Consider the following 27,263-nt stretch of genomic DNA (forward strand, 5'->3'; position numbering starts at 1 on the left):
AGTTTCTTCATATTTCTTTTTCTTGTGGAGACGGGCTTGCTCCAATTTTTCTTCAAGACTTTTCTTATTTACTTTAACCATGTTTGCTTCTTCTATTATTATTCTGCATAAAAAAAAAATGAAAACTGATTAATTACAGATCTTGTATTATCTTATTACTTTATAGGATCGTTTCCAAAAACATTTTTCATACAAAAAGCCGTGACTGTTTTCACCCCTTAAACCTTCACCCATTTTCTCCATTTTTGGATATCTGCTAGATATAATAATGAAAATCACATCAATTTAACTATAAAGTTTAGTTAAAATCTGTCAGCGAAATGCGAGAAAATCGCTGACAAGGTACTTTTTTTAAGTCGGTTCATAGTGATAATACTTATTAAGTTACCTATAACCCCCCTTTTTATGCGATTGTTTAAAAGCTTTTTGTTTATCATTACCTTCAATTTAGGATCTTTACCTTCAATTTAAATGCTGATGGTAAACGAACGTAATGATCGTGAAGGTAATGATATTATGGCAGGTTTCGAATTTTAGTAACTAAATTTTAAGTACAATAAATCAGAAAAATGGACTACGGCTATAAAAACTATCAAACTTCATCATAAAAAATACAATGTAATTAAAATCACAATACTCACCTTAAAAGTAAAGGGATGGTAAAGACCAAATCTCGTACCAAACTTGAAAATTCACGATTCTCATTGATTTTTTGGCGAAGCAAACGCGCGGCCACCTCCCACTGCGTCTGCCTACCGACTAGCGGTAGCGGGCGAGTCGGAGGCGGGGAGCGGGGAGCCGGGTTTCTAGGGTTAACGTACACGAATGGTTTTGCAGTTTTATCTATGCTGATGGTAAAGACCAAAATTAACGTGACAAAACTTAAATTTCGATTTTTTTAATGATCTATATTATCTATAAATTTATAAATTTAAATAATTACACCTTAATAAATATATTTTAATATTGTATTGCTAAAATAGCGCTACAAACGCACATTTCTAATATCCGATGTCTTGAACTCTAGTGTTTGCCTTCGGGACACGTATGGTAGTGACATTTTGACACATAAATATGCTGTAACTATCTTTATATCTACAATTAGGGGATCACGTTGCATGGCCTCGGTAGCCCTTTTTAAAATGGATAGTTTGAAATTAATAAGACAGCTTAAATGTGAATACTTTTTTTTTAATCGTCCAAAATATACGAATTGCACGAAATTTGAGAAGTACCCTTTGTAGCTTTCTCGAAAGATCTACGAATCGTAATTATGAAAAAAAAACCACACATATCATGTAATTAGGCCTTAGGGAGTCTGTCTAAAAGTAACCAAGTCAATAGATGCAAGACTACCTTGATTTTTTTTTTGATTATTTTGAGAATAAATAACCAAAGGACTTTATTACAACCTTATCTCCCAATCTATATCTTGCGCTCTCTGTCTCTTGATATGCAAACTCATCATAATCTCCCTATCGTTAGTCACGGTTGCATCCACACCTCTCTGGAGAGGACTCCGAAGTCCGACAATGACAACGATCATTTAATGGTTTAGCTAGTTTTTTAACACGATACGACTCCCACCTTACCTTCTCACCCTTGGCAGAGGAACTAAACACATATTGGATCATGATAGTATCACATTCAAAGTGGATGCGGACGATGGTAGGTTACCTCATGATGTTTTAACTAAACTTAAGCAGTGCCGTGTGGTTCCCAGCACCAATAAAGAAGAAGAATAGGACCACTTCTCTTTCCCATGGATGTCGTAAAAGGCGACTAAGGGATAGACTTATAAACTTGGGATTCTTCTTATAGGCGATGGGCTAGCAACCTGTCACTATTTGTATCTCAATTCTATCATCAAGCCAAAAAGCTGAAGGTGGCTTATCAGTTTTCCAAGACTTTTGGGTCTGGTTACCCCGCAAGGTATATAGACGTGACGTATGTAAGAGTTTACCTGCCCCGAAAAACTATTGCTATCACGTTTCACGTCATGATAAAAATCGAAACAGCGATCGAATATCGCGCGATATAAACGGTGTCGCGCGTGGGAAGCTGCTGGGGCAGGAATACCTCATACACAAGACATACCGCTGGTCAAGGGCCGTAGAAGATGGGCATTGCAAAATTGCTAATAATAAAATCATACATTGTTTTGTAATGGGTATTACTCAGTTACCCAAAACTTTATGAAATATGTTTTGCTGTACCCTTGAATATGTTTTCTGTTCTTATTATTATTTCTTAAACTACGACCGGTTGTTGATAATTCGGAGGTGTGCACTGATTTAATTAAAAATAATATAATCATAATAAACTTTCATATTGTCATGTAAAATTTTATACTTTAAACGATTGTTTAAATACTATAAAAATAAAAGAGCTATAAAAATATAGAAGCGTTTGTTATCAAACGAAATTTCGTGAATATTGTTAAGTAATTGGTATTAAAATTTTACGCATATATCGCACCACTACTTTGTCCCTCATGGGGTAAACAGAACCAAAAAAAAATAGAAAGGATTCAAAGAGGCCGCGTTCAGTTGAAAAGGACTGATAAGAATTAACGTATATTTTTCTTACACACACAGGACAGGTTTTTTTTAACATGTCATGATATAAACTATTTTCTAGATTAAACCATATAGGCAAAATTTTGATTATAATTTTAATTCTTCAACATACATCTAAGCATACATAACATTCATACTTATATTACAAAATATTTGTATTGTTTTTGTTGTTTAAACTCAAAAACAAATGACAGATTATTACAATATTTGACACCAGTATAGAATAGATACCTTTAAGGGTAACAATCTTTTTCTCGAAATTTTCACGGGGGAGCCCTGCGCGAAAGTTAACTGACTGAATTGATGAACTATACTTTTTTTTATGTACCTTTAAAAAATATGTGAACCGTGACCGATTGAGGCAAGGTCGCACCTCGCGCCCCTCTAAAACTTTAAAGTATAGTGCCGCTTCTAATTTCATTCAGTACTCTATGGCCGTCCGCGCGTTATCATCGGCTGTATATATGATAATTATACTAGTCATCGCATCTCAGTCGGTAGTAAGCCTTTCTAAGGCTTTTAGACCTTTTTTGAGTGGTGGTACTTTTATGTTTTTGTGATATTTTGTCAATGTGCGCTCTACTAATTTGGTGACTAAATTATTTAGAGCTACGATAGTGATGTTTTCTCCTGAATTAAGTTGAATTGGTAAGTACATATCTTAAAAAAGGCAAATTTTCAAAGTTTTCAAATTTATTATTTAGGCTTTTTAATAAAAATCATACTTAAGATTTTTCTATAATAAAATTACTAAGTATTTATAATTCAAAAGTCTTAATAAAAATAAAAGTTTTGAAACAACCAATATTAGGTTTATAGAGTACTAATGTGTTATTAAATTAAAAACAAAGAACTTGAAATTAAAATTAGTACATTTTTAAATCGAGTCTTCAAAAATATTTTCTATGATTATTTTAATTAAAACCTTTTGAAAAGAACATTTAATAAGTAATATGTATAAGTACTTTTTAATTTGAATTAATAGAAACAGTTTTATTAATTTCAATAGAAAAATTTAGAGTAAACTATTTTTACATCATTGAATACTTTTATAAAGGCATGGCATATCTTATCTACTATCTATTATCTAAAAATCTTACGAAACTTTCACAGCGTATTTAAATTTACTTCGATTTTATTCCTCTATGAGGGTTCTACGAAACAGTTGCAAGTTGCTAACTATATATCAAAATTTAAGAAAAAGTTGTCATTAACTTTTGTAAAAATATTAAAATTAATGGTTCTTTCTTAAATATTCCTAAAGTTGTTCTTATATCATAGGGACCATAATAGATGGTTCTTGACATAATCGTTAAATCTTTAATGTATATCAAGACCACCTCATCTTTTCCTATAGCTAACAGGTTTATTTTTATTAACCACAGAATTTTTTTCTAGGCAAAAGTAATACTATCCACATTAAATGAAATTTTATTAAAGGAAATAGAAAATGTTTTATGATTTTGTTTGAATGTAATGGGAAAACCAGTGATTATGTCTTTTTTTTTTTGTTGTATTTAACTCTTTACTTACATATCAAGATATATTAACTTTTTACATTTACTTTATACATACTTTTTTGGAACAAGAATGTTTACATACATATACTAATAAACTTTATTACAATCATCAGGAAATGCAATAATTTCCATAACATCATCGTCTCTAATCCACCTTGGTACATACATTATGAATAAAAATTTAACTTCCTCGTACATTAATGTATGTCCTTATATACCACTGAACCTCTAAAATGTATACCCTTGGCCCTTTGGGTAACAGTGAAACGTTACGTAATATAGAATGATAACTTTGACCGTGAGTCTTAATGCAATATCACATTTATTTTTGATTTATAAGAATATTTATAAGGCATTAGACTATTATTAATTCTAAATATTAATATATCGCAATAGTTGTTTTAAAAACTACATGGGTTATAACAGTATGCACTGACCTTATTGAAAGTCACACTGGCCAATTCAATGTATTCAAATATTTTGAAATTGGAATTTAAATATTAAACGTTAAGAAGTTTTTTTTCGATGTGCAATTATTATAATTGCATATTTTTACGGGAAAATAAATACATACCATTACATGTTTTGAATATTAATATTACTAATTGTTTCTTAACTAGGTTTATTCATGTCCTTACATATAATCACGTTTATATCCGATTTGGGTTAAACCAGGGCCAACAGTCTTGGAAAGAATTGAAAATCAGCTCAACTGTTTCGCTTAACTTAGCTAAATCAGTCTTTTGCTTTTTACTATGACGTCAAAGAGAACAGAGATAATTTTTCGCGCGGTAAAAAAGGGTATCGCGCGGGCCATACTACGAACGCTGTCCATTTGCCAACATTTGTACTTCGTGTGGTCAAGACAAAAACAAAAAAACCTGACCAGTTCAGGTCATGATTACGTTGTTTACATTTAATCAGGTCAAACCAATTTTCTTACGAGCTAACCAGTAGGCGCCCTCATTGCAAGATGCATTGTGATGTAACTTGCACTCGGCCATTGTTGTTCATAATAAACTAATTATGATGGTTTAAAATCGTGTAATTAATCCCTTATCTTCAGTTCATCTGGGCGGTGATATGGTGTAATAAAAAGTTGGAGCACAATCGTGAATGGCCTGTTTGTCATACGATTTTTTTTTTCATTGTGTACACATATCGCCAACTATATAAAATAATAAATAAAAAAGTATTAGTTGTGGTAAACGTGTAAACAGGTAACAATGATAAACTTTTTCCCAATTTTTTTTGTTGCATTGACATTTTATATTCTTCTTTGATTTAACATCTGTCATTGAATTCACATTTTTCTAATCTAGGCGCATCTTGTTCAGAAAAAAGTACCCACTACGATAGAAGACAATATATATTTGTATACTTAAATAAATAATAAATAAATATATACGGGACTTACATTCATATACATATATTATCACGTCTTTATCCCTTCCCAGGTAGATAGAACCAACAATCTCGAATAAAAACGCCACGATCTGTGAAAGTTAATGGTGGAATTAAGATATACTGACATGTTGCTAGCCCATCTCCTTAAAGAAGAATCTCAAATTTTAAGTTAATTTATACTCCTTTATAGAATAACATAACTCAAGTTTCAGGAACAACACCATAGTCAAAATTTTCGTACAATACGTGAAATCGACGTTATCTTTTTAAGTTTACTTTTGTCAAGTAGGATTTTCCGCTACCGGCACTTAAAACGTGGACTGTAGACTATAATCATGGTGTAGCCATCTTTTCATCTTTTGTTATGCGTCATATATGTAGGTAATAAGCCTACTTCTGGGCTAGACACGTGGAGAGAACAGTGTGAGATCACCTATGATTTGACAATGTGGCTTGTGTTGCTTAAATCATAATGAAATGGCAGATTTTTTCTAGCATTAATTTGGTTATGTTACATTCTATTAAACGTGACTATTAAAACAATTTTTTATTATTAGGTGTTACGAAATATCCATCAATTCTTTATCAAACAAATTTGCTTACAGTGAATGCAGATAATAAACAAAAATCCCCTTAATTAACTTGTTCTTAAATTACATTATTACTAAAATAAATCAACTTAAAAAAATTGGTAATCCATATATCGCCAGTCAGTAGGTATTGTGGCGACATCTCTACGCCACTCGTCACAAACATCAAATCACACAACAACTGTCAATCATCTCGAAGAAATCGACGCGCTCAGCCAATAGCAGCGAAGAACCCAAATCGCGATTTCAGAGATTTCATGGATTGGAGCTATATATACAACCTCCGACACAACATCGTCGGAGCCGCGGTTCCCCAGGCATAACACCTAGCCTGGCGGAAGATCTTCCCTTTGGTGGCGGTCGAGCCGAATCATTGCTCCCGCTACATTGGTGACCCCGACGTGATTGGAAGCAACCTTCTCCATCATCATCAACTCCAATCCTCAGCATCACTCCTCACTCTGCAAGCAGTCTCACAGCAAGCCAGCAACTGGGTATCGCAGCAGGTCCATCGCAGCCAACGCAACGAGCTTCCTGGTCCTGTCTCCACCCGCACTCACTCTCATCGACTTCAGCGACCGACGCATCTACCGCAGCCCACGCCTGGATCTCTTCGATGGCCGCTCTTCTCTCCAGCGTGGCAGCTCTGCACGATTTCTCTCGGCGCCAACAAGTCGACTTCGCTCTCTACTGTCTCGACTCACCGCAGACTACGAGCTACGCAACGGCTCACTCCTGACTCACTAGGACTTCGAGCAACTTCCGACTCACTGGAAGACAACTGGCACTTGCAAGCTACTGAAGCACAGATTGCACAGCAAGATCAAGACTTCAGACCTCCGGTCTTGGGGGGGAGTACTGTGGCGACATCTCTACGCCACTCGTCACAAACATCAAATCACACAACAACTGTCAATCATCTCGAAGAAATCGACGCGCTCAGCCAATAGCAGCGAAGAACCCAAATCGCGATTTCAGAGATTTCATGGATTGGAGCTATATATACAACCTCCGACACAACATCGTCGGAGCCGCGGTTCCCCAGGCATAACACCTAGCCTGGCGGAAGATCTTCCCTTTGGTGGCGGTCGAGCCGAATCATTGCTCCCGCTACATTATCGTTATTATATTTGTTTTATAGTGACAAGTCTTTTATTAGTTTTAGAAAACCCCATATGATAAATGTTTCTAATAGTTATAAATTAAAATAACTCATGCATCCCAAGGTAAGAATTAATATAATCTCATCATAAATATTGCTCTGCAATGCTAATAAATATGTATCAAAAATAACATAAATAAGTCATTTTGTCCTTCAGTATTAAATTTTAATAAGAAATTCGCATTCTCTGATCTTTTTAATCGCATAATTTTAAATGTTTCTCAATCCAAACAACTAAAAATTAAATTTATATTCATCAATAAATAAATATGATATTTATAACTTTTTATTAATATATTCATAAAGGTTTCCAGCAGATGTGTAAGAAGTATAAGTTCAAGGTTATAAATGCATTATACTAATATTTCAAGTGTTCTTGAGTTCAAGTTGCGGATTCGAGAAAGAATTGAACGTCTCCATTTCTTTACCATGGTTGTAGTAAAAGGCAAATAAGGGATAGGCTTATAAACTTGAGATTCTTCTTTTAAGTGATGGGCTAGCAAACTGTCACTATTTGATTCTCAATTATACCATAAAGCCAAACAGCTGAACGTGCCCAATTAATCTTCTCAAGACTGTTAGCTCTGTCTACCCCGCAAGGGATATAGACGTGAATATATATATATATATATGTATGTAGTTGAGTTCGAATCCCACCTCAGCCAGGTACCAATACCAATTACTATTTTCGAAGTTATGTACATTAGTTTGAATACTAACCGATGCTCTTACGGTGAGGAAAAACATCGTAAGGAAACCTGCACATTCAGGTAAAGTAACAGTTAACTGTTTGTTGTAATACGGGGTTAGGTTCTTCTGCAAAGTTTGTGGAGGTCAGTCAGATGGGAGTAAAAACCTGACTCACCCAATCCTGCACGCGCAGCATTGGAGCCGCGAGAACGCTTACCTAAATACTATAGTTTGTTTGTTCGTAATATCTTTATTGCATAGAGATTTGCACAGTAATAAGAAATTGTACATAGATATAAAAGAAACAAATCACTTGCAATGGCGGACTTATCCCATGAAGGGATCTCTACCAGTCAACCGGCAAACAATAAAGGGACTAGATAATTCAGTAAAATGTAGTAATAACTATCCACTAAATATATATGTATAAACTTATTAATAAATAAACATATTACCGAAAGCATTTTAAGCAAGGCCCTGACATAGCTTAATTTTCAGTTATTATTTTCAGGAATTATTTGGCTTATCAAAATTTCAGCATCCTACTCCAAGCAGTTTCCGCTGTACAACTTCTAAGAGTTTTATCTTTACTTAATAATTATTAAGTAACTCTTTTTTTATTGTAGTGCTAGTACAAGAACAGTTGTATACAAATCGCATTAAGATTGAATATTAAATGAATGTGATACTTATTATTTGTTCTATGCTGTCACCGACCAGATGACAGTCTTAAGAATTTTAGATCAGGTCACGCGAGTAATTCATATTTTACTTATCACAAATACAAAAAGAGCTAATAACGCTAGAAAAATTTTCACTTAAAAAAAAAGAATAATAAATGAGCGTATACCTCACTGATTTATTAGTAAAATTACATTATTAAGGCACCAGTACACCAGGTGACAATAACATGTCATAATCATTGCCTGTCTACATATCATTTTGAACTGCCTACATCAAACATCAACAAAAACTTGATGGATAACTGAATGAAGTTATTATTGAAATGAGACATTGCAAATAACTTTTGAACTTGACACTACTATACCATACAATTGTGAGAATAAATTATTTTTCAGTTAGTACCTTAACAATATGGACTGTCAGTGACGTAGGTATTCAGTGAAGCATTCGGGTGTGATCAAAAGGTCTGTGGGTTCAAATCAGACAATGAGTCAATTACTCTTAGTTTTCTATTTGTATAGTTAAATACTAGAAATATGTGCAATTATAAACTGCATATATTTACTATCTTGCTTTAATTAAGTATTTTGTCCTTAGTCGCCTCGTAAATCATATAATAAACAGAGGTGATATTTTTTTGTCCCCGGGTTATTCGTCACTTTCCTGAAAGCGACCATCCGATCACAGAGTACATCATCCAATCGAATGAAGTATACATACATTTAATCTCTTCTTTATCCTTTACGGGGTAGGCAGAGCCAATCGTTGCAAAAAGACTGAGAGGTAACGTTCAGCTGTATGGCTTAAAAATGGAATTGCGATTCATATAATGACAGATTACAACCCCATCGCCTAAAAATCGCAAATTTTTTGCTTTCCCTTAGTCGCCTTTTACGTCATCTAAGAGAAAAAAGTTGAGTGGTACTATCCTAAAGTGCCGGAAACCACACGACACAATAGTGAAGTATGAGTATAATGTATAAAACAAATTCATCATTACAAATGTCAATTCCATAATTACATATTCACATATCTAGGAAAATAACATGTACACTACACCTACTGAATAATCATCACGGATCTTCTGTCAAAGTGATCATTTCAGAAGTCATTAAACGTGACGGAAGATTTTCTATTACTGCCGGCACTACCTCGTGACGTATCTATCATTATTATAGTCAGTGTATAAATAATTATCCTATCAACGAATAGCAAGAAATAATTATATTTTTAAGTTCTGTACTTTAAAGTGTAAACTATTTTTTAAATAGTCTAAGTAGGAGACATACATACATATGGTCACGTCCATATCCCTTGCGGGGTAGACAGAGCCAACAGGCTTGAAAAGACTGAACGTTCAGCTATTTGGCTTAATGATAGAATTGAGATTCAAATAAAAGTAATAGTAGTAGACAATTTAATACTACTAATAGTAGCAGACAATTTAATATTTCTTGAGAATGTTTAGTAGATGTAAGCATAATAATGCTTCTATCATGGTCTGCTAGCGAAGAAGTGTGCGTTGGCTTCTTCTCTTTTAGTCCAAGTAATAAAAGTCTATTAAAGGAATAATTCTTCTTTTAGGCGTTGGAATGTATAGCAATTTAATCGGACACCATAACAGTTTGAACACCGACGTTTTTATCTCCATGGTTGTCTGTATGTCACAGACAAATTAGAGTATCTAATTATTAATAAGGCATAGACAATTACGAATAACTTACTTAATTATTAAAAGAATAAAGATCAAGTATATTCTCGTATCAAGTAATGCAAATCATCTCGATTAATTACAATAGTTATTTCATCAGTGTATTGATTATTATTGCGTGTATGCCTAATTTTCTGTGTTTTACATACTTGCATAGTTCGTCCGTAATTATTACCCCACAAATTATTAGGCTACTTTGTAATCTACACATACATAGTATAATTGATTTCGCCTTAAAATAACGGACACGCCTGTAAACGTCTTATGTGTTATCGCTTAGAATTCTATAAGAATAGCTTAATTAACCTGTCACAATTTAAATCTTCACTCCTTCATTAAGTAATCCAGCTGAACATACCTTTTGGGTCTTTTCGAGACTCTTTCTAGTCAGTGGGGCATAAAAACGTGATGTGTGTATGTATGTACTTGAACTTGTCTTCAGTCACTGATCCGTGCTGACACAGTATAAATAAAACAACAATCAGTACGTGACGATTCACCCAATAACCGCGCGGTAGTCGCTGAAGTCATTACGTGGTCATTACAAATAGGGTTGCCAGACGTCCTGATAAAGCGGACACTAGATTTTATGGCTTGTTATTATGCCTGTCAAGCCAAAACGTATGGTGTCTGCCTTTGTGATGACCAGTCGATAAAAAAAAACAGTTTGTATATATGTATGTTTGCACCGCGGTAACTTTCTAGTCGCTGATCTGATTTTGATGTTTCCTGTCTATAGATTTTTTAAGTTCGTGGCACAGAAATCAGTTAAGTAGTTTTAACTTCAAAGTAGTCACTAATTATGTAATCAATATGTCAAAAACAGTGATCCAGTTTTTAAAGGTCATAAAGAGGTAATCCAGCCTTCTACGTTGTGAGGCCAAACTTGTAGGTCTGTCCGGCCGGTATAAAGATCTGGCAACCCTAATTACAAATGCTTAAACTTATGCACGCAAGTCCTCACACATGACAGTGTTATGTAAAAACTGGTAATTACTTCAATACAGTGAAATTCGTAGATTTAAACCTTGATATAATTTCTGAGAATGAAAAGAAATGAACTAAAAATCAGATCTGACTCCCGTCTGACATCCACAACCTTTGCAGAAGAACCCACCTATAAAGACTATAGTTACACGTCCAGTTGCCTGAATCATTATTTCCTCATGATATTTTTTTTCCTCGTCTAATAAGCATCTATGAGTTAGCGCTCAAACTAATAACTGCATAAATCATCAGGCTTTTTAATTTGGACACCTTAACAGTTCAACCGCCAATTCTTATTTTTATTAAACTTTAAGTAGCAGCAATAATTCCATAGTATATTGCAATAAATAGAAGTACATCTCGCGCCCAAGCGCACCGACCGACGGTACCGCGTCATTTTCCGCGCAGTCCTTGCGCCGGCGCAATATCCTGTCCGTTGCGTGTCCGACGCGAATTATAGTGATTTTATTGCACAATAATATGCACTGTTTATGTCAAATTCAATTACGGGTATGTGAAGTAACTCTTCTATACTTCAACCGTGAGAAGATGGATTAACGAAAACTTTTGTAAGATGAGAAGGAAAATATTTAAATCCTCCAACATATAAGTATTTTTAAATTATGGAACTTTTTTATTAATTTGCTAGTCTTAACTAATTCTAAATGGTCATTAAAATTCACGAAATTACATATTTACCTTGGAATATTGTTTACTTATATTTTAAACTTTTATATTTACTGTCTTAAAATCTTAATTTATTTATTTGGATATTCTGATCTTAATAGGTACAGAATCTCAATTCTATCACTAAGCCAAACAGGTGAGCGTGGCCTATCAGTCTTTTCAAGACTGGTGGCTCTGTCTACCCCGCTAGGGTTATAGACGTGATCATATGTATGTATGTATGTATAGGTACATAATATTTGCTATTAAGATGCATGCTTAATACATAAGATGTACTTATAACATAATCAAATATAATAAGAATACATTTTCATGTTTAACTTAGTACATTACTAACATCACGCCACATTGCCTCACAGAAAAGACTAGAATCCAGGTCGGATATCATACGAATACGCAGTCTTAATATTAATTAGCATTCCACAAACTCGAATATCCTACGTAAACCGGAGGCTACACGCAACACTTACTGTTCGCTTTCCGATGTGGAAATGACAAAAACTTCCCTTCTGTTGCTTAAATTTACTATATACAAAGAAGGGCAAAGATTTTCTAAGTGTGAAGTTTCTGGAGTGAATGAAGGAAGGATATATATCTTTTTCTTTCACTTATGACGTAAGCCTCCCTTTCCCATGGATATCGTAAAAGGCGAATAAGGTATAGGCTCATAAACATGGGGTTCTTCTTTTAGGCGATCACCTAGCAACCTGTCACTATTTGAATCTCAATTCTATCACTAAGCCAAACAGCTGAACGTGTCATATCAGTATTCCAAGACTGCTTGCTCCGTCTACTCCGCAAGGGATATAGACGTGATTGTGTGAAATGATGGATGTAGGGACAACCTCAGAATAGCCCAAAGTAATAGGCTAAGCCCATCAAATTCATTAGAATGAAGACCCAGGCTGAAGTATATAACTGTTAGAATAAAAAGTCTCACGTAGGTAATTTAAAATAAGTTATTTTACCTGATGTGCGATAAGATTTGTCGGTTTGTGCGTGCAATACATCTTAAGTGATGACCTCAGATGACTTATTGTATTTTCCGGGATGACATATTTATTTTAACAGCCTCCTATGGACACTGTCTTTGTTAAACGTAAACAATTGTAATTGGAAAGTATTTACATGTTGATATCATATGTCGAAAACTCGTATACAATATTTGTAATGAATTGCAATAGTTATAGCTTTTATATCACAAAAAGATCAAATTACAACGTCGTCAAAAAAATTAAGGTATAAATTACAACTCACCTTTTAAAGATTCCGGTGCAAAGGCCCAAAGTGCCCAGAACACTTGCTACGTTACCACGCTGGATAGCTATGGCCATTCTTTGCACCAAAAACGAGCAAGAACTAGAAGTTCTCAGTCTTTACCTACTTTTTACTTACTAGTAGTAGTTAAGCTTAGTGTAAGGAACTTTATACATGTCAAATTTACCGTGTACTTACGGTAAATGGAAAATTTTATCTTAGTTCACCCCTAGGTCAAATTCGGAATCTACATATCAATTTTCTTATCTGTGGGCCCTACTGTCTGGGCTGTGAGTTTGGGCGTTGATATGTCAATGTCCTCTTTAATATATTTAGATGACATTCTTCACAAAGTATCTTAAAGGTTTTATATTGAACCAGTATAATCCCTTTCAGATAATATAATTTCCCTACTTTTGCAAAATTAATCAGAATCCAATTAGTCATTCGGAAATTAAAACGAAAGTTGTTAAGAAAACTTACACTTACAGCGCAGATTAAAAAAATATAAATTTTTGTTGCTATGACACTGACCATGCTTAGCCAGTCGAGGCTGACCGGTCGATTTGGAAGGCCGTATTTCAAAACTTCTCTTTTGAAACCGTACTTTATTATTTTTAATGGTCAAGAAACTTCGGACTTGCATGCCTTTGAACAAAGAAGATTAAAGTTAACCTACTTTTCAGAGTTTTAGGTGGTTTGAATCCATATTTATTGATGATTCTATTATTAAATGGTTATTTAAGGGCGCGAGCTTAATTCTTCTTATTTATATAAGTAAACCTTAGTGGACATTTTTTAATAAAAAGCATGGTTGAGTTAGTACTCCGTAATACATCTGGAACTTACTAGGTACCAGCTTATATTATTAGCCCTGTATATAAGATTGGTTTACTTCTAAATTTAGTTTATGTTTAAAACATATTTAAATCGCTTCAGGAGCTTAAAATTCAACCATTATATACAAAGGAGTTGAGATTAGTATTCTACTAGCAAATGCGATATAAATCTAAATAACACAGCAACTGTCACTACCTGCAACAAACTTATGTAGGATGTAGTTGAGCAAGGAATACTTTATGTTAGCGATTATTTTAATTTATTGTCACTGGTTTATTTTAATTAAATTATTATTATTTCATTGTCATTCATAAACATACTTCCTTGAAAATAGTTCTAATTCGCTGTTTCTCATCTTTGCGTAATCCTAGTTGCACCCTCCACTATACTTCGGCATCTGAGGTATGTTTTCCGACATTTTTCTTTCCACAGTATGCGGTAGTCATGTCTTTAGTTTAAAGACCTTTGGCACATAAATTATGTCTTTCAGTGCATTACATAAAAAGTCACTTTCACCTCTATTTCAAAGCTAGCTTTTTTAAACCTATATGTTTGTTAACCATTAGTTTTGTTGCACAGAAAAATCCTCGCGCGGGCAATATATTTCGCTTCATGGTCTCGGTGCTCTTAAAAAACCTTTTTACCCGATTTTAATAACTCATAATATATTGATCAAAACTTTATCAGATTACCATAAATATTCCTTTATTTTAGCGCAGTCATAAAAGAATAGTAACGTATAAGAATCTGATGAAGATTATCCGAGATTCACAACAAACTTTCCAAGCAACTAATAATCGAGGGAAAATATGATTTTACATGATCATGACTTTAAAAGGTGTTATAAGTTTTCGTCCCGTATACACAACCAATAATGTATAAAATAACACCCTCTCTTTTTCACAAGCTTAAAACTGAACGATATATTTTGCACAGTATATTTGTAACTAGGACAAAGTTGCAGGTTTGCTCTCAATCTCAACCTGATTGGACGTCATCGATTTCGCAAGTTGGGAGTGTCTGGGCCGTTCCATTCCAAAACTGATTGATGCAAAATTTTAAATGTTAATATATATTATCGAGAGTTTGCGTGTCTGTCTTCGTATAACGATAATTTAAGAAGGAAGATTTATTTTCAAAATTTAATACAATATCACATATTGACGCCAATAAGTGATACCTTGCGCAAATATATACTCGTATCTCTTTAAACAAACGGGTTAAAATAACCCCGTCGTATAAAAATCGCCAGATCCTTAATTCATTGAAATTTAAAAACCAATCTATATCTATGATAATCATATTTCCGTCAATTTGACCTTAAGCCTTCTTATTAGCTTTCGTACGACCTTCACACGTAAAAACTTGAAGATTCTTCGTTATAGTGGAATAGCCAAGGTTGGCTTTCATAACTGTTGTGAAATGAATGTGTAGGCCGCGAGTGGACATAACTTATTACAACGGATACATACATAATTCACGCCTCTTTTTCGGAGGGGTAAGCCAGAGTCCCTGTATACTTCTTTTACTTCATCCACATTCATAATTCCTTCATGCAAGCTCGTTGTTTTCTGGTACTCTTGTCCTGACCCTTTCCCACAACGGATACATACATACATAAAATCACGCCTCTTTCCCAGAGGGGTAGGCAGAGACTACATATTTCCACTTGCCACGATCTCTGCATACTTCCTTCGCTTCATCCACATCCATAACTCTCGGCGGGTACTCTTGACCTGACCCTTTACCAGGACGTCTTTAAAGCCGCTACAACCGATTGTACTTAAAATTTACCAGAAATGACCACTCGTATCGATTCATCTTATGACTGCCTTTCTGGGGTAATTGATCATCATCTTCTTGGCTATTGTGGCTGTTCCCCTACTTTAATTTCTCCTTGGAGACTATTATGTTGAGGTTTTTATATTGACTGTCATCTGTACTCAACACTGTATGTAACATCTGACTCGAGCTTGGCACAGGAACCTCGTAATTAATTGTAGTTTAATTTGAACTTAAATCAAAATTTCAGTACAGAGTACATAAATCTTTTTAAAATTGGCAATCCATAAAATATATATATATATATATTTTCTTTTTTCAATATTAAATCTCATAAATATATAAATCTCCCGTGAACAATGTATTCTCCCGTCCACATTCTAATCTAAGTATAATTTAATATTGTGAAGTTGACGTTGTTGAAGAAAATGCTGCAGTGCAGTTTGTTACCGCTTCTTCTGCACTGACGCCTTGGAAGCGGCAGTAAACTTAGTTTTTAAGTAATTTATTTGACGTCAACCAAGTTGTTAAACCATACGACAATTATTAAGCGATATAATAATATCCTATAATAATGAATAAAAAATTTTGAATTTTTTTTTTGACTCAATGCAACACTTCATTCACTGTTTGATTCGTTCTTCCCGCAATTAATATAATCGATAAATAAATAACAAAGTATTTTAATATAATCTGTACCAGTATTTTAATAACTAATATTATGAAACTTCAAACACTTTCCAACTACAAAGGAGTAGGTCAAATCCGACTGACTAAGGACGAAATATTGCAACAACAATTCAAATAGGCATGGGTATCATCCCCCAATTATTTTCTATAAGGCCAAACTGCTACATTAAGGTCAACACTCCATAATGTCGTTTTCACTTTTTTTTGTCTTCTTTTTAAAATTGGCAATATTTTCGTGATCTACAGTCTCACAAACATACATACAAGCCTCAATTTTAGAGTCAAGAGTTAGAAATGACTGTTAGTTGGGCTTCAGCATCACGGTACTTGCTACATGCAACATAAAAACAGGGTCACTTTTAAGTGGTCTTGGTTAAAGTAAAAGTAGAACAATAAACTAGAGTCATACATATAATATTTGCCAACCAATTTGTTTAAAATAGTTACAGTAGTACACTGTAAAGAATAGAAGGAAACTATGAACTTACAACATTATGTATTTAACTAAAAAAATAGTTCAGTTTAAGAAAGAAGTGAAGCAAATAAAATTTTAAACATCTTATTTAAATAGTAATACAATATTTATAAAGTAACAAAGAATATTATTATTATTAACATTATAACGAGAAAGACCAACAAATTGACGGGATAACGGGAAGTTATAAAAATGAAAAATTTTTAAACGATCATGTTAAATCAATATTGAAAGAAAAATAATACTTACTCAATTCATGTATCTTTACATGACAGCCGTACCCTAATCCGATGAGCTTAAATAAAGCAAGCATAATTTTATTACAAATTACATCAAATCATTATCATAACAAAATAATAAAATTAAAATACCCGAAAAAGGTAATTAAAACAAAGGTCAAGTTGAAATAACAAATATGGTACCCACTAGTCTGCCACTTCCTGACATTGACTCGGGTGTATGTGGCACAAGTTCAGCCGGCGAGTGAAAGCATCTAGTAACGCCCTCTGTGGACATCAAGTGGAACTGTCTTTGTTCGGGTGTAGACGTGAAGATCATCAGGAGATAAAAATAATAATTAATTATAAACTAAATAGGAATATTCCCTGAATTTTTTACTGTAGGCTTTTTGTTATTCTAAGTCCACTTATTGTATAATTTCTGTGTTAAAATACCACTTAAATATAAATGAAATAAATAATAATAATTTTAATTTCATCCAAATTGTACATTTCATACATGTTATAATAGGTATATAAAAATCCGATTTTTTTGTGAAATTGTGCTATCATAGTCTAGCAATTGACTATTACTTGTTTTTAAATAATACAATCCACATTTATCTGCAAAGTTAAAAAAGATCCTAAATTATTCTTTGAATGACTAAGAACATGTACAATTTATTATGTTCTTCAACTAGGGCCATAAAGTTTCTATCAATGTAATTTGCACTTAAATTTATTGAGCACGCCTAGCACTGAAGTTATTGTATAAAGATGGATAACAAAATCTAAGCAAGGTGTTCAAAATAATTCTTAGATAATGTAACTAATATTTATTGTTTCATCAAAATATTCTGAAATGCGCAAACTATCCAATCAGCATTTCCATTGCACAATGTTTACGTTTATAATTTTGTGAAATTACCGTGCCCTTTATTTTACATCATATTCAAGGCAACCAGTAGAAACTCTAATCTTTATTGTCCACGTATACGTGTAAATATTAAAGTAAATCTGAAGGTCCTGAGATACGTTGCAAAATCACGATCTCGTGTGGACCGGTCTTTAAAACATCCAACGCGGTGTCGCAACATACGAGTACTTTAAATTCGTTAAAACATTTTTTTTTAGAATTTATTAATGTCATTAGAAAAAACTTTCAACAAAGGATTGGGTATGATTAAATTATGGCATATACCTACTTAGGTTTTGTACAATAAAGTAACAAGATGTAAATCAAAAAATATTACTTACTGCCTACACTACACTACCCTACACTTTAAAATTATTAAAATTCATATTACTACTAAGATGGTTTCTTTTTACATTATTTTACATAAAAAATATTTACCAATAAACAAATTCAGTTCGAAACTTGCAGGAAAACGGCCCCGGACTTTGACCAAAGCATTCTCAATGGCCATCGTTGCGGAAACATGGACCGTGTGCCGTTGACGTAAAATGCAATTTCGTGTGACGCAAGCGACCTTACTTACGTCCTTGTCGAGCGTGGGAGTAAGAGCGCTTGTGATTGGTTGAAACCGGCGGTCTTTTCAATTGTGGTCCGGACTGCAGCGCAAGAGCACTTTCGCGCGAGCCCATGGTCTTTTCGCTTTCATTCACAGAAAAGAGATGGGCACGTGATTTTTGGTCCGTCGTTTGTTAAAAATGGTGATTTGTTTCGGCGTACAAAAACGGTATTAAAATATTAAATAAAAAATATTAACATTTAAGTTACATCTAGGTTTGAATTACCGACAACAGAGTATAAGTACGGAACTTTTTAGTTTAAACTTATATTAAATTTTGTTTCAAATAAAGTATTTTTTTATTACAGGTGACAGCTTGCAGCTAGCAAATTGTTGCCGAAGAACGCAGTGACTTTAGTACTAACGTACGTTAGTAGTGACAAGTGTCAGTGCTTAGTGTTAGACTTTAGTGCTTAGTGCCACAGACTCAAAATGTCGGGTTTCGTGAGATTGGCGATTGACGACATCTATTCGTCCAATAACTGGACCACAATCATCAACAAATATTGGATGATGGCAGAAAAATATTCAGGTAAGCGAACAAAACTTTGTTTAAATTAAAATTAATATTTTTTTGATGATTAAACTCAATTGAATATAAGTTTTGAAATGACATTCAGCAGTTTTGATTGATGCTGGTAACGGATTTAATTATTAATCAGAAGTTTAATAGAGTTTCGGTAATATTAAATTTAATAAATCATGTCGCATGAAATTAACAAAATAAAAGAAACCAAAAAAATATGTCTATGGCAACATACATAAATACATCACGTCTTTATTCCTTACGGGAAAGATAAAGCCAACGGTTTTGGGAAGACCGAACATCCGCATTTAGCTGGATAGTTTAACATGTATATATTTAATTATTTAATAATAACTGTAGTTGAGAAAATAAACTTTTTACTTTTACACAAGGAAAAAGTTTGTGATACCTAAGCAATAAAATAATAATTTCCATTTTATGATCAAGAAATAAATCTTTAAAACGGGGTTTTCGTATAGTGCAAGAAATTAGTGAGAAAGTGTAAGCAAAGAATCCTCTACATTTATCATTAAGAAAGACATCGTTAACTTAAGAATTTTCTTTTTGTATATATACGGGACAAATTACAGTGATTGAGTTAGCTCTGAAGTAACGTTGTGTTACGAGATACTAACTCAAGGATAATATATTTTATAATAAATACTTATATAGACAAACATCCAAGACCCAGACCAATGAGAAAAAGTTCTTTTCTCATCATGCCCTGGCCGGAATTCGAACTCGGGACCTCAGGTGTCACAGACAAACGTACTACCGCTGCGCCACAGAGAGCAGGAAACGGTCAGCACCTATTTCTTGGTACAAATGATATCTCAAGAGAGTACCTACAAACCATAGGCCTCTTTCGAAAGAACACGTAACAGGGATGAATGCCTTAGGGGAAATGATTTAACCAAAGAAGGTACTAAATAAACGTGCATTAATAAAACAGGAAGGATTTATATTAGGCAGGCTAACGACTGCAATACCTTGACCATATCATTTGAAGCATCTGCAATAGATCTTTAATGGTATGCTAACTTAATTGAGCATTCTGTTCTGATTTTGGTATTATAGTTTAAGTAACTTTTCTAACGGTATATATTGTATTATGCGGGGAAAAGTTAAAAATATTAATTTTATTGTATTCCTAATTTCAAACCTTTAAAGCAATGGAGTCAACAAATTGGCACAAAATAAATTAAAAAAGGAAATTTGACTAATAAAATACTACATACCGAGCCAGAATAAAAATATGTAAGTAAATGACCCTTAATAGATGATAATGTATTTCAAAGGTATTGTAGTTGAAAGCATAGACAAAGTAAAGCCTATTATCAATTTTTTTTTAAATTCTATTTTTTATTTGGAACTTGCAAATTTAATTAAAACGGTAGTAACTACTATTCAAAATTTGACAATAATAATATTTTCAATATTTTTATTTTATAGCAATGAACATTGAATTTTAAGTGTATGTACCAAATAAATATTTTTTTTCTTTCTATATTTAAGTATCTCACTCCGAAATTGAGATTCATCTGCTAACGATGCGTAAACAAAATAATGGAACTACATTAACAAAAGAACTCAACGGTATTTCCTTATTTTACTATGTGCTAAGTTTACTTTCTTTGTCAAAATAAACACAGAAAGAAAGTTTAATAAAACGCCCGCGGCAAAAAAGCGTCTTGCACTCTAAGGTCGGACGTTTCTGGGCAACTTTCAATTTTCGGTACATGTTCTATGAATGGAGACTGTTGACACCAAACTTATACTTGTCACTGGATTTCTTGACATTGTTATTCAGAGACCCGCCCGTTTTATAATATTTACAACAAGAGAACAGTTCTCTGTTCTTTCGAATTCGTAATTTGAAAGTATCAATACTGGACTTATATTCCTATCATATGAGTGTCTTTGTTGTGAGCGATTGCATATACATGACTCAGATGAAGATGTTTCGTGAGAATCAATCGATTGAATCGAATTGATTAAACTGAAAATCGAAAATTTTAATTATTCTGTGTTTCGGGTCATAAACGTCATCTCTCGTTTGTTAAACACATCAATTAAACAAATCAATATAAATATCGATCTATTTCTCAGGCACACCTTACTTCTATTACTTAGCCAATACTCATTTAATACAAGGAAAAAGTCAGTAAGAATGTACACATTCCATCACTGACACCGTCACTTGCTTTAAGTAGACTAACTTTGACATATGTTACATGATAAAAACGCTTTACTTTTCTTCATCTATAAATATATCTATTTATATATATCTATATATAAATTTATTCATTTATTTATTTTATATAAATTATTTATTTTAAATAATATATCTATGTATAAATTTTTCCAATCCCGTAGGAAGTACAAAAAAGTACCTTCGTTCTTTTTCACGGTCCTAACTTTGTTTTATTTCAGTTAATAACTTTCAAATTAATGAACCATTTCTCAAAGACACACTCGGAGGTTTGTTCCGTATACCTACTTCTACGAGTACTATTAAGATAATAGTTTAGAAGCCGTTTATCGTATTCATTATTTTTGGAAATGAAAATATTATTTAAATTGCAGCAGAGTCGAAGATATTTGCAAATTCTGACCAGGTCGCGTAAATATAAACTTACATTTTGCGAGAACCAAGAAGTTTGCGAATTTTATATTATAAGACACTATCAGCTACAGTTTTTTATTGTACGCCCGTATGTCACAGGCAATTTTTTTGTGAAATGTTTAAAATTAAAATCCATACATGTAACTAAGGAAGGAATTTTTACTTTTCGTAGACAATAAATTAGACGCAGATTATTAAACCAGTTCTTGCGAATATTTTGTGAATTATTCTTTTCGGAAGTAGTAAAAATGCTACTTGAACTTTAGGACTTGTTTTTATCAATGTAATTTCCCATATATATTTATTTATCTTTTATTATAAGTATGAATATTATGAAACAGGTCATTACCGACGCGCTGCGGCGGCGATCTCGCTGTGAAAGTGGTGTATCATTGTTAATCGCGAGCTTTCTATAAGTGGCTCGTAGACGCATGGACGATATGCGAATTTCCTGTGCAGACTTTTGAAAGCAAAAATTCATAATATGCACTCAAAATTACATTATTGAATTAAGAACTACATATAAGTTAATGAATTATCTATCTAAAAAAAAGAAAAAAAAAGTAGGCAGATACTAGTTTTCGATATTTAAATTACAATAAAACAATAAATATTAAAGCAGCGTTATGGGCGATTTCTTTTTTTTTTTGCTACTTACTGCTTTGTTTTCGGCAGTAGTGCGATTAATCTTTCAGATAACCTTTTTTACCTATTAAAATCTGCATTATACTCAACTATCATTGCTTATTGACTATTTTGCAATCAGGAAAGAAAGAGAAGAAAAAGCAGCCCAGCACACACTATGGATTGCGATTTATTAATAACCATACCAGTATTAAAAAATAGGACATACAATATTCAGATTAAAAATTTTCTGTTCATATAAAGCTGTAATGAACACACAAATTAACGACCAGGTATATAATACCAAGAACTAGTGTTAAAATCTGGTACCCAATTCAGAATCTTGCTCAAAGGTTCCACTAGTTTTTCTATAGACGTGTCACTAAGACTCCAAGAGAAAAAAGATTATTTTATTTATTTATTTATTTATTTATTATTATTAAACTTAGATATTTTTACATTACATACATTTAACTGCTACAGTGTAACAAAAACCATAATATGTAGGTTTGAACGTACACTGGCACTCATCGTTGAACATCCATAAGATGTAGGTAGTTTTACAAATGCAATGCTGCGCATCGCACCCAGTAATACACAAGTGAAGAATGTCTCGGTACCACACGAGGTGAATTATGCTTGCTGAATTTTATAAAGAAAGTATTTTTTTTTATTTATTATCATTATTCAGAATATACCGAACTGCAAAATATATATTAATAAAACTATAAATTAATTTGCACAAATATTCAAAGCCCACGTCTGACTGGAAATAAAAACCTCATAATTTTAATAAAAAACGAAGCCGCGATGATACTAAAATTTTTCGAAAAGAAACTCGAGACTTTCTATTTTGATTTCAAGTTTTTGAAACATAAAGAGACAATAGTATAAAACTCATTTGGTGAACGTGAACTTTCTTCACTCATGCCGAAGTATGTTTAAAAGTGCAAAGTTATGATAAATGTGTCAAAGTAATACGAGTATTTTAAATTTATGGATCTATAGAACGCGTTGAAGTCTTTCATACTACAATATGTTTTGTTTTTATAAGCCTTGCATTTTACAGATGCACTATCTTTTTTCTTAAGAGACCAATTACTTTAATTATTATTGAGCTGTCCCAATAATAAAATCGTGTCGCACACTACAGGGTCTCTTCTGAGTTATGTTGAAGCTTGAATGCTCCTACGGTGAGGGAAACCTACGCATCCAGAAAATTGAATTTGTAACCTTCGCGGGAGCACTCCTGCGCCGCTAGATCTTAAAACTTACCTACTCGTATTTTGCTTTTTAATGAAACAATAGTAAATCTTTCAAACTTTGCCTTAACAGTCTGTATTTATTTATTTATGTACACAAAATTATATACAGAAGCATTTATTACAGTAATTCTAGTACAAAGGTGCTACTTATTTCAAAAGAAATGTAATTACTTTTAAAACATTAGAGTAGGTCAGTTTTATGAATATTTAAAAAAAGGTTGCTTTCTTCTTTTGCGGCAGTTTCATAAATTGCATACAGATAATTAACTGTTCAGACTACTTTGTTTTTTTCAGAATTACGTTAAAAGTATGTTGTGTTAATTATGTATGTTAATGGTTTTTCTAAAATTAATGATACTATTTTTCACATTTTAATTTACTGTGATTCTCTTTTGTCTGAGTGTGCCAACTTGCTCCCAACGACAATCGTTCGAGCCCGGGGTCTATTTTCCAACATTTCTCAATTCTTTCGGCATTATCCGTTTTTGGCTCTTGTAATTGTTTTATGTTTATAAATTAACATACATCCATAAAACTATGCCTGTTTCCTAGAATAGAAGGCAAAATCTTTCCACTTGCCACGATTTTCACCATGAATTGTAAACTTCTTTCGTTTCAATGACATTCAAAACTCTCTTGCAATCATATCGATTTAGGATGCTCTTGACCTGACCTTTCACAACGTATATCAGTATTTGTTCCTCATCGCATTCATATATCTCCAAAAAATAAAATGGTACTAAACCAAATATATCGAATACGCCAAACGTACACACATTTCGAACACAGAACCTCGTATTCGAATCGATTATAAAAGCAGACGATCCACCGGTACCATGATAACTCGCCGCGGGAAGATTGCAACCTCTGCGATTACAGAGAAAGTGGTTACGTCAGCCGAGCTCGTTTATATCGAAGGCAATGTCAGTAAAGGTGATGGTCAATACGCCAATGTAAAGCCTTTGAGGAAAGATGTGTAATTTGGATGAGACATAATGATTTCGTTAAGATTTTTGCGTCTTAACGATGTCAATTTTAGAGAACATTTGAAGATTCCATGCTGATCTGATGGCGAATAAAAAACATTATGTGTGCGAAACAGATAGTAAAAGTCGATCAAGGGAATGGCAAAACTAGGGATTCTTTAAGACAATGGGCTAGCAACAGCTCACTATTAGAATCTCAATTCCATCACAAAGCCAAACAGCTGAACGTGGCTTTTGTGTCTTTTTAAGCCTGGTGGATCTGACTACCCCGCAAGGGATATTGACGTGCCTATATGCTTGTATGTAGTTTTTGCCAATGAAATGATGTTAACTTCAGAGAAATTGAAGCTTGTTCCTTTAAAGGAGCTTTACCGATGGTTTTGGTTGTATGAGGGTCATGTCTCCGTGTCGTTGCAAATCTAGATCTTGTAAATTAACGTTATTATCAAACTTTTACTTAACATTTACTTTAAAATCAAAATAAAAACCATCTCCGCTTAACTTGTCCTCTTTAATATAACGGTCAGAATACACAGATTAAGCTAGCCCTAAGTATTTATAATTTGAATTATATTTAAATATAATAAAGATCGTATTATCGATATTATGAACTCATTTGTCTGAAATAAATTAATTGTTGTTTTATTGTCGAACGAATTAATCTCAAACTTACTACCATATTTTATAATACCTTACCATAGATACATACATAAAATCACGCCTCTTTCCCGGAAGGGTAGTCAGAGACTATATCTTTCCACTTGCCACGATCTCTGCATACTTTCTTCGCTTCAACCACGTTCATAACTCTCTTCATGACCCTTTGCCAGGACGACCTTAATTTGATCAAGATACGATTAAAAAGATACCATACCATACTTACTTTAAACATATATTTTATTTAAAAATACACTTATTGGTTCAATAGATAACTAAACAAAACGCTAAGCTCGACATTAAGCTCGCTTCTTAATTTAACGTGAATATCCATCTTGAACTGTGCCTGGGAACAATTGATTTGTTAAATTCACATTTTTCACCAAACTCTCAAAAATGTCTGCCTTCACTTTCTACACTCGTTAATTTTTTTACGGTTACCGCTTCGGTCATCATTAAGATACTGTATGGTCATACATTAATGTATTATTATGTTGCGGTATATCTAATGTTCATGCGTTAGATTTGTTGAAGTGTAACTGCTCCTGTACTTTGTCTAAAAGGTCGTTGGTTCAAATCCCGCAGTAAGCACTTTGTGTGCAGATCGATTAAAATACTTATCTTAATGTTACTAAATAAAAAATAGATAATGATTTTAGCATTAACAACACCTATATGCTGATTATATTTTGTACAATTTTCTTAACTTGAGTGTCAGGCAAGTCCAACCAACACAGCCCACAACACCGCCTATTTTGCACTTAGAGAGTATTTCGCAAAATTCCCAGAGGAAGGAAAATTAACAGTCTTTTTGATTGTACGTATTCTAATTAATTAATAACAAGTAACTAAATGAAATAAAAATACAAAAGTAAGATGTAACCGATCTATACATATTTTAGGTCAAAAAATCCGAATAATTATAATATTCCAATTTCTTTGTTCTGAACTCTGTTGTAATACACGATACAATATCATCAATTTTATCATAAAGCCGAACAGCTGTACGTGGCCCATCAGTATTTTCAAGAAGTCCCCTCTGTCTACACCGCAAAGGATATAGACGTAACTAAATGTATGTTTGCTTGTTTGTAATATCTTTTCTCTCTCTCTCTCTCTCTCTCTCTCTTCAGCCCGTCTCTACCCCTTGGGTGTAGGCCTCCTTCAAACTACGCCATTCATCGCGGCTCTGTGCCACTTGCATGGATGCAAGTAATATCTTTATTACATAGAAATATATGTATGTATGTATGTTTATTATCCAGGCTAACATTTACTCCTCCTCCTCAGATCCCCGGGTGCAAGGATGGTTCCTCTTCGACACGCCGCTCGCTACCCTGGCCATGGTCATCGTGTACCTAGCGTTCGTTATAGTCATTGGTCCCATATGGATGTCAAATAGGAAACCCCTCAAGATCCAAAGTGTCCTAGTAGGGTACAACGCGGCGCAAGTTCTGTTGTCGTCGTACATGTTTTATGAGGTAAGTGGTAAATTATATTAAAAAGATAAGTATTTTTATCATAACAGTTAGATAACTGTTATGGTAAAAATACTTATCACTGGTCACAGATGTGACCGCGAACAATTTCCAAAATCATTTAAGTATTTTAAGCTTTCTTATATTGATAAGCGTTTTGATAGTAGACTCATTTTTAACTGTTTTATCTCGAATACCCTAAAATGTTATAGGGACGCAATGGTTTCGTTAAGATTTTATCGTCTTCGATGATATTGAAGATGAGAAACCATGATCTGATATGATGTTAC

The 27,263-nt window shown here is 33.3% G+C and overlaps 1 protein-coding gene across 2 annotated transcripts in view; it reads left to right on the top strand.

The window, feature by feature from the left end:
- Positions 1 to 27,263, top strand: part of LOC106130183 (elongation of very long chain fatty acids protein 7) — a 40,225-nt gene that overhangs the window by 1,363 nt on the left and 11,599 nt on the right. Inside the window, exons 1-3 of one of the 2 annotated variants that reach the window (XM_013328958.2) lie at positions 3,025 to 3,227; positions 19,120 to 19,343; positions 26,786 to 26,976. In XM_013328958.2, coding sequence (XP_013184412.1) covers positions 19,244 to 19,343; positions 26,786 to 26,976 — 291 coding nt within the window. In that variant the 5' untranslated portion in view covers positions 3,025 to 3,227; positions 19,120 to 19,243. Of the gene's footprint in view, positions 1 to 3,024; positions 3,228 to 19,119; positions 19,344 to 26,785; positions 26,977 to 27,263 lie in introns of those variants that run through there. The other variant, XM_060945239.1, reaches the window with a different exon arrangement.

Source organism: Amyelois transitella, chromosome 7 (genome assembly GCF_032362555.1).
Source record: "Amyelois transitella isolate CPQ chromosome 7, ilAmyTran1.1, whole genome shotgun sequence".
NCBI lineage: Eukaryota > Metazoa > Arthropoda > Insecta > Lepidoptera > Pyralidae > Amyelois > Amyelois transitella.